The 13,477-nt window shown below is 49.1% G+C and overlaps 1 protein-coding gene across 1 annotated transcript; it reads left to right on the top strand.

The window, feature by feature from the left end:
- Positions 1–8,432: 8,432 nt before the first annotated feature.
- DIO3 (iodothyronine deiodinase 3) lies at positions 8,433–10,320 on the top strand. The gene has a single exon (XM_082762248.1). The coding sequence runs from the start codon at positions 8,946–8,948 to the stop codon at positions 9,768–9,770; it is 825 nt and encodes a 274-aa protein (XP_082618374.1). The 5' UTR covers positions 8,433–8,945; the 3' UTR covers positions 9,771–10,320.
- The last annotated feature ends 3,157 nt before the right edge of the window (positions 10,321–13,477 follow it).

Raw genomic sequence — 13,477 nt, 5'->3', positions numbered from 1 at the left:
ACCCCATCCCAAAAACCTCCGTTAGCTGTGATCTGCAAACCAAAATCCAATTGAAATCAGGAATTTAATTAAAAGCAGCTCTTCTGAGCCTGTTGCTGGCAGTCATAACACTAGTAAAAAGTGACAGCTACTTCCATCAGCCATGCAATATCAATGGTTGCTAAAGCCAGCCAAGGAGCTAGTACAGACCACAACTGCCCAAGGACCACCGCATTTTGTAGAAGGTATTTATAAGAAAGGATTCAGAGCCTTTTATCTCTGCTTTCATCAGCTAAGATACTTTACTCCTACTTTAATTTATATTTTACTGCTGTCTTCCTTTTTTTTTTCCTTTTGGCTCAGTTGGAGCATGATGCCGATTAAAATTAGTTAAGAAAGAAAATGTCAGTTTTTCCAAATACAACATAATTGTTCTTAAAGCAGTGTTCCCTCAGTACCTAGTAAATCCAGGGCTCTTTTGCAATAAATATTCTTCTCAGAACTCTTTCCCTTTCCTGCAAGTAGGCTTAGATCTCTTTGATCAATTTTATTCACATATGCATTCCTATCTTTGTATAAAGCTATGATTCCCCTCTCCTTTTGTTTTTTTTTGTTGTTGTTGTTTTTTTGTTTTTTTTTTTTCTAAATAAAAGGTCACAAATACCTTTTCAGAAAAAAAAAAAAAAGAAAAAAAAAAGAAAAAAAAAAGTGCCATTTTATTGGTTTAAGAAACTTGAACTTGGTTTCAGGTAAGAACTAGTAGCAAGGGATTAGTATTCCCACAAATTCAACTTTATGGAAATGTCAGGAATAAAAGTACGGTTGGATTCCGGGAATCAGGTTTACACAGATGTTAATGTTCAGAGGCAATTTGTGGCCCTTAATTTAAGTTTCACAGAGGATGGCAGACTGCTCCAGGTGTCCACAATGGTTCACACATGGAGAAGAACGAATCGCAACCCAGAATTTCATATCTAAGTTTAAAATACCCATTTAATCTTTGGTTGTTTTTTTTCTGCTGGAGCTTCAGGTGGAAATGTTGGGTCCTATGAAATGATGAGCTGTATCACATAGCAATGCTTGTCACAGTTTTTCCCTGTGAAGATACTGTATTGCTCAGTCTAAGAATAACTTTAAAATTCACAGAAAGTAAGAACTGTTGAGCAGCTAAAAATAAAAAGTCATAGGAGGACGTGCTGTTAGGCATAAGCACTGAGACCCTTTAAATCAGCTTGAGCTATTGAGCTAACCTAAACATTTTGACTTGGATCCTGATTCCAGTGAATTCAAAATGATTTGTGGTGAGAACTAATGTTTCTCCTTTTATTTCTGTTTTCCTGCTAATGAGTATCAGATACAACATTGCAAGACTACTCTGTAAACAAAGTGCAAAATTAATCATTTTCAGAGGAACATTTTATTCACAGTAGGCTGCGTAGGGAAGGAATTAAGCCTAAGTAAATAAACAATGAAGGTAAATAATACACAGAGAAAGTGAAAAGGTCATCAGAAGATACAATTTAAAATATCACTGGGTGTATGACGAAAGCAAAATATACCATTTATGAGAAAAATTCCATAATTGAGTAAAATGCTGAGTAATTTCATCTAAGCATTAAATTATTTGCAGTTTCCTGCATGAAAGGAAAAAATAGAGCTGAAACTCAGGCCCTTGTTATGCCAAAGATCTTTTCCTCATCCAAGACCAGAGAAGCTAGCAGGTTACACAACTTTATGTCAATTATAACATTACATATAAATAATCTATACTTGTCCAAACTGACTTCCACTTCCAGTTTTTTCTGGGCAAAGTTTTAAAAAGAAATACTGCATTGCAATATAAAATAAGCAAATTGCATCTGTTTTGGAACAAGTGAAGAATTACATGCAGTTCACATTCATCAAAATCTTTCTATCTGGCTGCAGAAGTCTATTATTAGGATGTGTCAAACCTGTCCAGAAACATCTTTCTACTGTTGATAAACAAGCTGTGCATTAATTTAAGAGATTCATATGTGTATTCCTTCCAATTCTTATGTATGTCTAGTCATTAATCCAAAACAACATTGCCAAACCTCGACCACAGAAATAGTAAAAATAAATACCAAAGGTCTGGGAAGAGAAATCCTGAGGTCACCAAGAGAAGGTAACTTCAAGGGAGTATCCTGGAAATTAGGGGTTATAAATCATCATGGCCTGAAAGAAAAATTCAGAAATTGCATAATGCCATTTTGCATGGCTAAAAATAATGGAGTCTTGATGAAAACGCCAGGAAAAAAAAAAATGGAATGGAAAAAAAAAAAAGCAATGGAAAAATTCACAAACATTTATGTTCAAAGAAAAAGCTTCAAGCAAGCAACTTACTTGATGAGAGCAGAAGTGCAGAGTGATTGTGCCTTCTAGACTTGTGTTTGGAATACCACTTGCTCAGAATGGGTCTGTCATACTTAAAGTGATAATTTACACAAAACTAGTCCACATTAGGTACGTAATATACATTTTTATGACACTGCGGATAAAAGGTCAGTAGTTTAATGATCTCAATTCTATATTCAAATGTGGACTGATATTCCTGCTTTTCTGGGAAGAGTAAACTCCTTCATTTTTGCTAAGCCATTTGTTCCTCCACTCTACGGCTTATTCAAAAATGTCAAACCACTGCTGAGTAAAAGCTTTATATTGTAGAAAATGAAGGTCAACCTGAAAAAGATTATCCTACACATGATCCCTAAAGATTTGTCTTGAATAAATGTTTTTCTAAATGCTATTTTTCCTCCCTTCCCCTCTGAGCATGTTGCCGATTGAAAATTCAAATGTCTGCATCAGTTCGGGCAGGGCACATGCAATTGTCTGAAAACTCGAGAATTATTAAACGATATTATTGCAAAATTCTGCACTTGCTAAGGAAAGTGAAATGACAGAAAACATTCCTGAGACTTCAGCCTTCCTTTTGTCTGTTATCATACTACTTGGCTTGGGTAAAATCCTGATCACAAGGAAGGCAATGGGAGTTTTGCCAGTGCTCATTCAAGGCTTTCACCACACAGACCTCAGGGTTCTGAGAATCAGCCTGGAACAAAGTATGCCAGACAGCAGTGAGATTACCCCATGGAAAGGAAGCTCAGAGGATCGGTGTTTCCTTTACCTCAACAAAGCCCAGACCCAGCCTGTCAACTCAAAAGTATCCTCTTAACATTTTGAGAAAATATCATGACCAGGCTGCATCATTTAAAAGATAAAAAAAAATAATAACCTTAGCTACCAGCCTGCTATTCTCATCTTTCTAAATGGTGCTAGTGCATTGAAATTTGCTATCAGTGGAAGCACATTGTTATAAAATGCCGCACGTGGTGAATTTTGTTACAATCTTTTCAGAGAAGACTGAGATTCCAGAAAATTGCACCTCCTCATCCTTCTCTGCACCACCTGAAACCAGCATGAAAAAAAAAAAAAAAAAAAAAAAGACAATGGAAGCAGTATTTTCTCTTTCTGCCAAGGACTGAAGGACTTCATCTGTATTCAATGCATACAAAGTTGCCACTTAAGTATAACTCCATGGGGTTCCACTTCTGGACTAGACTGTTGCCTTTGCTGCAGAGCAAGCCATTCAGATGACTATAATTACACCATACTACCAGGGGGTCCAGCCTGAGCTCTTGAGCCACAACAGCTTGTGAGCAGTTTGCTTGATGGGTAGCAGAGATGCTCTTGGCATGGGGGGCTCTGGATAATCTGATTTCCTGCTGCTGGAGGAAGTCAGTCAGCAGCTGCTGCTGAAGTTGACATTGCCGGCTCATCCCCAAAGCCAGCTGTGCGCCCCATCCAGCTCCAGCTCCAGTAGGACCTTGTGACAGCCACTGTCATCTGCCATACATCTACACATTGTCCTTGCAGTGAAGCGGGTTTGGGAAATCTTTGCCCTTAACACATTCTCACAAGCCAATCCCACCTAGGACCAGTCTGATAACATTGCTAAGGCAGTCTGATGGGCTAGTCCTGGTACTGCCCTGGCTGCATGCTGTGGCTGTTTATCTTGTGCCTTCTCTACATTGCATCTGTGATCATTTGGTTTTGTCATGAGCAGGGAGCTAACCTAGCAGGAAATAACTCAGTTTGTAGAGCTAAGTTTTTCTGCTCCCTTAGTTGCCCAAACCAGGTCTCCACGGGTCATTGCAGGATCACAATGCAAGAAGCAAGGAAGGAACAATGGGGTAGGAAATTGCACCTTTTGGTGTTCATCAAGTTGCACTGTAAGTAGTGCTATTACCACTATTTCAGGGGTCCTAAAGTAAACCCGGTGACCAAAATCATCCAGGTTCAAAAAAAAAAAAACAAAACAAAAAAAACCAGATCCAGTAAAATACCCTCTCACTTTCTCACTCTCATCCAGATCCTTCCAGTTATCTGGTTTCTATCACAGCCTGATAGGCTGCTGGCACAACAGGGGCACTAATGGTGTAGAAACATGTGCAGAAACCCATCAGCACATCAGGGGACTGCTACTAAGTCAGTGCTGCAGAGCTTTGGCAGGTGGCTCACAGGCTCAAGAAAATGTTGGTTTCCACTTGGGGTGGGAGCTGAGTGTTGCACTACAAGACCTATAGTTCTGGAATCAGTCCTCCCTCCAAAATAAACAATTCTATCCCAGTTCAACCCAAAATGAGCAGGAAGTGGGGAAAAGAAAAACATTAATAAGCTTCAGTGAAGGGAACCTCTTTGTCATATATGTCATACTTGTCATGTATTCAAAGGTGAAAATGCTGGGGTGGGGAATCAAAGCCCATGGCTCTGCTAGTGATTTTACACACCGGTCTGCAGTGCAGCACTTAATTTCTTTCAATTCTCTAAGCTACTCAAAGTATTGGCTGGCTCCTTGACTTTGCATGTTTTTTTCTTGAGTCATGTATATATTAAAAAAAAGGAGCAGAATTAAAACATGTGTCATCTAAAAGTGATGAAAGGTTACAAGGGATGTAGGTCCAAAGAGATCCAGACCCATGTGCAGACTCCAGCCTTCCAGTAACTTCTTTGCAGAGGCCTCGCTAAGGGCAAACAAGTGCAAATGGAGTTTAGCCACCTTGGATTTAGCATTTACCCAGTTCTTACAGATACCAGACAGCAAACTACCGCTGCGCTGCCGCACCTCTCCACAGCTGCTGGAAATGGGTGGCCGTTTACACGAGGTGAAATTGCTCAGCTCTTATTTCAAGGCCCAATCCAAACTGCAGTGGAGGCTTTTTCATCTCCCTCTCATAAAGCTCACTTCTAACACGCTAATGACATGTAGCCTAGCTGACATGAGAGGTGGAATTCTTCCAAAATATATTTTGTTTCCTGTCAGAAAGCATTGCGTGCCTTTGCCCAGGAAATTATAAAACAGAAAATAAACATGTAAATATACCATTTCAACACATCCTCTACATCAAAGCTTGTTTTTAATGTTTTTAATTTCAGCTTTTTGAGGTTTTGTTTTTATAAGTTGCTGAATTTGTTTTGTAGCTCCTGTTTATAAAAGAACTTTTAAAGAGTTACAAGTTACATTTATCAAATCAAGAAAAACTACAACTATAAAGTTCTCCAAAAGTCAAATAATGTGAACCCTGCAAGTGCACGCATGCAGACACACACACACAAACTTCTATATGCATAAGGTTACTTGCTGATGAACCACAGACCACATGCAGAAGAGTAAAAACCACCCATAACCAGATGTGCCACTGTAAATCTCATATTTTAGACTATATGCTATGAACGTGCAGGAAGACACAAGTTCCCACAGTATTAGTAGCAGCAATAGGGATTCCTAGAATCACCCGTTACCTTCAGGTACCTAAAAATAGCCCAACATCCCAGAGGAAGGTACTGCCCTTGTGAAATATATGGAGGGCTTATTGGGGCATGATTTTGAAAAATATCCAGCACAACATAGACACACGAATGGCAGTAACACATCAAACCTCCCTAAAACCAAAGACAGAATTTCACCCTTTCCCACAGAGTTTTGTGTAAATACAAATGAATGCTGTACTTAGACTGAATGCAGCAGTGCATGACTTGCAGAGCCATGCAGAGCCACCGCTTCGTTAGGAAACAGCAGCCTCAGGTTATACTTGAATTTTCCTATGGTAGGGAAGGGTAACGGTGGGTCATTGTAGCAAAGTGCTTCAGTTCTCTGCCCTATCCACAGCTGAATAGGAAACCCCAATTCAATAGTTTCCTTCAAGCTATAAAAATAAAACAAAGTTTATTCCAGGGATTAGGGAAAAACGCATTTCCAAAGTCCCTATTCAGCTACAAATACGCTATATAAGACCAAATACTTTTTTTTTTTTTACCTCAGAATATCTCTCACTGATCTGGTAGAGCAAAGTTTGTTGATATTCAGGGTTGCAAAGCCATCTGTTTACTCAGGCTTTTGTCTGTCAGCATAGTTTGAAGAGGTCGCTTTTAGAGATCAATTTTTTTTTCCTGGGGGTTTCTTCAGAGCTACCACAATTTGTTATTGCATCTGTTTAGAGGCTTTAATTTGTGGTTTTCAAGATTGCATAACTGCACAGAGAGGTGGTGAGAGGCCCACATGAAGAGTTCAAAATAAGTTTGACAATATAGTAAATATCTACTCAGTAATTTTCCCTGGACTGAGCACTACAGAATGCCAAAAAAGTTATTAGTCAGGCTAGTGTATGAACGTGTCATTATGAGGACCAGAGCATATATTTCCATTCAGATACTACAACACTGAATTCACTCTACTCGCTGTTGACACCAGCTGATCCATGATCCATGGGGGGCTGCAACCCAAGTGCCTACTTAGATTGTTCAAAAAGAGTCTGTTTTGAAACAGATATAGAAAAAAAAAATAAAACGAGATTTTAATTGTGCCTTTTATTCAGGGTTCTCATAATAAGTTACATAAAAAATGAAGTAAGCCGCCTGGACTCCCAGGAGGCGGCTCAGCATTAGTTTTTCCATTTTGCAGATGTCAGATGGGAGGCGCAGAGACGTGCACAGCCACGTCTGAAGAAGTGCTCGCTGCACCCGGGGCAGGTTGCAGGTCCTGTGAGTCACTAGGAATCTGTAGCCAGATACCTGGCATTGACCACATGCAGAAACAGGGCTCTGATATGCACATTGCATGTTTTGGTTGTGCATCCCCAGGGTCCAGGCAGCAGGCACCTGTGCAAACTGCTACAGCAGTTTCTGGATGCCTGAGTCACACCTGCATAGCAGAGGGCAGCACTGGACTTTTTGAGCAACCCTAACAGCACTTTCTGAAGAAGCTGGTGAGGAAATGATGTTCATGCCACAAGCTGGGAACCCTGCATCAATGGAGTGGCAAGGCTGTGAACAGAAATGTCGGTTTTTGCCTAGGATTGTGTCTAGACACCAAACTAGATTTAAGCCACATACCTCTAGTACAGATCTCCATCTAGCCCAGCAAGAAGGAATTTATGGGCTATAAATTCCTCCTGCCCGGGAGAAGGCTGGAGGCAGCTAGTCTGTGCTCGCGTCTGCGTACTGCAAGTATTTAACGGCCAGTAACACAGCCCTCAACCCTAAAACTGGCATTCATGTGTCAGCTCCGTGGACAGGACACACGGGTCCACCTGACGTTGCCCACGACGTGCCTCGCCACCCCTCTGCATGAGGACTTCACTAGGCCCATGACGCGAGGGGCTGGGATTTCTACTTCTCAGGACAACACAACACAATACTGCTGCCTCCTCCTGGGTCGCTGCAGGGGGGCATCGAGGCTTCCAGCTCACCTGGGTGCAGTGGGCGACGTAGTGGGGGCCATGCTCAGCTGTCCCTACTGCCGACGGGAGGGGTTCCGGGGGACAAGCCCAGAGGACGGGACGGGACGGGACCGGACGGGACGGGACGGGACGGGAGTGCAGCCCCGGGAACGCTACTCCGGCCCCATCCAGGCCGCCGTCGAGCTCTCCCGACGGCCTCCCCGCGGCACGGCCCGGCCCCGCCTTCACACCCGGCCGGCCCCGCCGGGCAGCGGACACCCGGGGGCCGGGGGGGAGGGGGCGGCAGGGCCCGGCGGTTCCCCCCCCCCCCCGCCGCCACCAGCACCGGCACGGCCGCCGCCGCTTCTCGGGCAACAGCTCCCCTTAGCGGCCGCAGCGCCGCCCGCCGCCCGCCCCTCCTCCGCCGCGGGGCAGCGCCCGCCGGCCGGAGCCCACCTGGCACCCCCCGAGCCCCGCCGCGGGGCCGGGGCAGCGGCCGCCGCCCGCCCCGTCCCGTCCCGTCCCGTCCCGTGCGCCCCGTCCGTCCCGTCCCGTCCCGTCCCGCCCCGCCGCGGGAGGACGCGGGCGGGGACGCGGGTTCGAGCCCCGGTGTCCCCGGTGCCCGGTTGTGGTTGTGCCCGCTTGTGGCCGTGCCCGCGTGTGGCTGTGCCCGGTTACGACTGTGCCCGGGCCAGGGGCTGAGGAGCGGGGAGGGACGCGGCGCGGAGCGGGCGGCCCGTCCCTGTCACCTGCGGGCGCCGCCGGGACGGCGCTGCCTCGGCCCCGCTCCTGAGCGGCCCCGGTCCCGCTGTCGGGGCGGGGGGATGGCCCGGGCTGCGCCTGTTGCATTGTCCCTGGCGGGGCTGGCAGCGAGCGGCCGCCGCTATCTGCGGCCGGGAACCCCGGCCGTGCCCTATCGCGGACTCTCTGCTGGGGCCTGATAGCGGCTGCTCCCTGCTCGGCTGCACGTCCCCTCGCAGCTCCCGCCGGGGCTCTCTCCCCCTTTGTCTGTGTATTTTTAGGTCATTAGAGTGGAGGGGTAGGTAATCCCCAGGCTCAAGTTCCAGAGGGGCGGGTTCTGGCCGGAGGTGGAGTCACTTTTCATTTAAATCCCTGACTATAAAATGGGCTTAAAGAGAAGCGGGATCTCAGCCGTGCCGCGCAGACCCCGGCAAGCAGGGTACGTGGGGGCCCCCGGGCAGCCGGCGCCCCGCAACACCAGCCGCGGCGATGCTCCACTCCCTCGGCGTTCACACCTTGCAGCTGCTCACCCAGGCGGCCGCCTGCATCCTCCTCTTCCCCCGCTTCCTGCTCACCGCCGTGATGCTCTGGCTCCTGGATTTTCTGTGCATTAGGAAGAAGATGCTGCTGATGCCCACGGCGGAGGAGGTGGCCAGAGCCAGCGAGGGGCCGCCCCCCGACGACCCCCCAGTCTGCGTGTCCGACTCCAACCGCATGTTCACGCTGGAGTCGCTGAAAGCCGTGTGGCACGGGCAGAAGCTGGACTTCTTCAAGTCGGCGCACGTGGGCTCCTTGGCCCCCAACCCCGAGGTGATCCAGCTGGACGGGCAGAAGAGGCTCCGCATCCTGGACTTCGCCCGCGGCAAGAGACCCCTCATCCTCAACTTCGGCAGCTGCACCTGACCCCCGTTCATGGCCCGCCTCCGGTCCTTCCAGCGCCTGGCCGCGCACTTCGTGGACATTGCCGACTTCCTGCTGGTGTACATCGAAGAAGCACACCCCTCCGACGGCTGGGTCAGCTCGGACGCAGCCTACAACATCCCCAAGCACCAGTGCCTCCAGGACAGGCTGCGGGCAGCTCAGCTGATGAGGGAAGGGGCGCCCGATTGCCCCCTGGCCGTGGACACCATGGACAATGCTTCCAGCGCCGCCTACGGTGCCTACTTCGAGAGGCTCTACATCATCCAGGAGGAGAAGGTGATGTACCAGGGAGGCAGAGGACCAGAGGGCTACAAGATCTCGGAGCTGAGGAGCTGGCTAGACCAATACAAAACCCGGCTCCAGAGCCCCAGCACGGTGGTCATCCAAGTGTAAAAAGGACCTGGCAAAAGGCGCAGAGGCGGAGAGGGGAGGGGAGGGCGGGAGGAGAGGTGGCGAGGGAGAAGGCACCGCGACGCGGATGGCAGGAGCCCTCCTCCCCGGGGACACTCGAAGGAGGCTGCCGTGCGAGCTTTCGAGCAAGATGTGCCATAGTCCTTTCTCTATTCAAATCATGTTGATTTGCCAGCCACGCTCTGTCGATACTGTATTTCCATGTGCGTTTTGTAAATAACTCTTCTTTTTTTTTTTTCTTTTATTTGGAGAAGCGTTTACTAATTTTTAAGGAGGCTCTCTTCCTTCGGGATCTGTTCCCAGCTGCGTGTGTGCGCGGGTGTGTGTCTGAAAAGTTGTGTACAAGTGCTCCGTGCTGCCTAGCAAGTGCTAACTGGGATTTCTAGTATTTCTTTGTGATGACCGATTTTGAAATGGGTTTCTCTAATGCCAGGAAATCGTGTCTGATGTTGTCAAATGCTAGAACTGCCAATAGCCAGAGCTGAACGGAATGTCCTATTTATGGGGGGGTTTTGTAAGACGTTCGTTCACCTTTTTTTTTATGAATTTTTTTAAATAATAAAGGTTGAGTAAATACACGTCTAACCTTGCCCGTCTCTCTCTATCTTGCTCCAGAGCGCCACATTCACTTTCCCTTTTGCCTACCTTGTAGCGTCCTCTTCGCGGCTGAGGAGGGGAAGGCGAAGCGGCAGGAGGGAGAGGATGCGCAGCTGGGGGTGGCGAGCAGGGCTGCGGCAAGACCCGAAGGAGAAGGGGAGCAATGAGGGTCCCCAGGGGAAAAACACACCTCCGGGGCTCCCGCGGGAGGGGGAACGACGCTGGCCCTAAAACCCACCCCCGGGGGACTGCGCGCTCCCACTCTCACCCCTCTGAGCCGCCCCGCAGGGTTGCGCCCAGGGAGAGCGAAGGTGCAGAGGTGAACCTCGGCCAAAACAAGTGAACCTCAGCCAAAACTCCGGAGGGGGAAAGCCGCCCCAGCAGGGTGAGCCGCCCCGTCGAGGACGCCCCGTCGCGAGCGCGCAGGCGGCTCCGAGGTGCCGGTGCCTCCCCCCTGGTTGGGAGCGGGCGCGACCGCACCTGCGGCCAGGCGGGACCGGCCCTGAGGGGCTCGGGCAGAGGGGCTGGGGGCTCGGCCCCCCGGGGGCCGCGCTTCCAGAGGGAGAGGCAGCGGGGGGCAGCCGGAGCTGGCCTCCAGGTGATGGCGAGCGCGGAGAGCATCCTGAGAGCCCCGCCGAGGCCGCCCGGGAGCCGCCAGGCACCTCCCGTTGTGCCTTAGGGCAGTGGCACGACGGGGCGGCCCCGGCGGGGCTTTCCTCCCCAGCGAGCTTCGGCAGGGGGCTCGCAGCCCGCGTTGGAGAGGCGGGGGCCGAGAGGCCCCCAAGGGACCCACGAGTCCCCCTGGACCTTTTAGGACAATGAGTCCCGTCGAGCCCCGACGGCACGCCTCTCAGCCTCCCCGACGCCAAGCTCCGCGCCCTCTCCGGTGCCCCGGAGCCTAGGGGAAGCCTCGGGAGCATCCCCAGCTGCGGGGCAGCATCAGCGGCACCCCGGCTCCGCTCCTCCAGGGGCTCATCCCTGCGGGCTCCGCACCCCGGGGTCGGGGGGGAGGCGTCGGTGGCCGAGCGGCTCCCAGCGGCCGGGCCGGGCGGCACCTTGCGGCGGGGGTGCCCCAGTTCCCCTCCTCCGGCCCCACGAGGGACCGGGCCAGCTCTTTTCGCCAGCCCCGGCTTTGCAAGCATCTGCCCGGCGCGGCACAATCTCGGCTGCCTCTTACATAAGGATGGAGCCGCTCCGCCGCCTTCACACGGGCTTCCTGCCGCGGGAGGAACCCAAGTCGGTTGGGGCGATGCGAAAGGCACCGGAGGAGACCGGAGGAGCCCAGGGCAGCAGGTGGAGGTCCTGGGGAGCTCCGCCAGCCCCGGGGCCGCTGCTTCTCCCCGCCAACCCCCCGGTGCCACCGTGCCCCGGTCCCCTTTCGCCACCCCACAGCCATCCTTTGGGGCAGGTGCCCGTGGGGACCCACGCAAAACCCGGGGCTGTCTCCTCCAGTCCGGGCACAAGGCTGGCAACAGCCTTTTTTTCTCCACAGCTTTTTCTCCTCGGTTTATAATAAAGCCCTTCTTTGCTTTTGTCACCTCGCTCTCGCCTTTCCGTGCCTGCTTTTGGCATGATTTGGGTAGGACCCCGAGTTGCGGCTGACCCCCCGGTACGTCCCCACCCGGTCCAGCCCCCGGGACATTTTCCAGTCATACGGAAAGAAGAGGTCACTGTCCTTGCCTGGGTTCTTTCTACTAGTGAAAGAAACTCTCGTCTTCACTTTCTGCTACTAGCGGATTTTGGTCAAAGGGTATCGGAGGTCAGGGGTTTTTGTTTGTTTGTTTGTCGTGTTTCTCAATAAGTCAGCTCTCTAAAGCTACATGCCTCCTTTAAACCGAACACAGAGCTCTTATTTATCACTTTGTCTTTAATCAGCATTAGAAGAAGAAAATGCAGTGAAAGCCCAAAACCCCTGAAAGAGATCACACTTCTCCTCTGCACAAATCAAAGTTATCTGCTCCTATTATGCCTTCTATTTAAAATGAATCATGAGCCTCCATCCCAGTGAGCTTCCTCGGGGGTACTTGTTTAGCACAGATTGGAACAATATGCTCTACATCTAAAAAGCCCGGGGTGTCAGAAGCCTCTCCAGCTGATACAGAGTATTGGGAAATATCGTATCTTTAAAACACATTTTTATTGCCTTTCCACCCCTCCACCCCCCCCAAGCGCCTGACAAACAGAAGTCAGAGAGCAGGGAAGAGATTTATCAGAGAGAGAGATCTAAGTGGTGATTACGTGTTCTGTCAATAATTAATTGAATTATGTCCTCAGCATAATCGCATGCAGTCCTCAAGCTGGGAGGGGAACAGCAAGAAGGAAGTCGTCGTGTGGTCGGAGGGGGATCTCAGGACATGGTTCCAGTCATTGAAATGTGATGTAACATTGCAGTCTGGTGCATTCTGAGGCACAAATGGGGAAATACAAGTGAAACCAAACACTAAAGTATTATTTGCTTTACAACAGACAGGCAGCAAAAGCACTTGTTTTTGTGGCTTTTTTTTCATTAGTTGTTTTCATTACTACTTTTTTTTTTTTTTTTTGCTGGCGATTTAAAGGTGTTCAATGATGAACAGACCAGAGATCTTACTCCTCTGACCCATAAACTGTATGTTCTTGGTTTTGTATTGTTCACCGCACACTAATTGACTAAATTTGATGTGTCTGATGTTTGACGTAAACTGGATGAAATTAAAATCAGTCCAGCAAAACATCATATATCTGATATAAATCTAGAAATGACACATTCAAAGAATCTTGCAAGCAAATTCTTACCCTGACACTAATTTTTCTGTACTTCTTCCAGTCACAAGGGAGATCATCATGTCATTATTAATTTATTATTTACTAAGAGCTGTTAGAGTGCTCTTTTGGTACACAAATGCAAGAAAACAAAGGGCTTGATTCATTTCTCTCGCAAGTTTTGCACTGGTGTAACTTCAATGACACGGGTGTAGTCACTTCAGAACCACCTGGGTGTAATTATGATCAAAATCTGGGCTATTGCACTTCCTTTGCTTTTCTAATGGTTCAAAACCGCTGTTTTTCTACAGCATGCTGCGGAAGACAAGACAGCTGTTTGAAAATAGAGC

The sequence above is a fragment of the Aythya marila genome, assembly GCF_965140915.1.
Source record: "Aythya marila genome assembly, chromosome: 5".
In the NCBI taxonomy this organism is placed as follows: domain Eukaryota; kingdom Metazoa; phylum Chordata; class Aves; order Anseriformes; family Anatidae; genus Aythya; species Aythya marila.
Note: the sequence above shows the minus strand (reverse complement) of the source record. Positions and strands in the feature narration are given on the sequence as shown.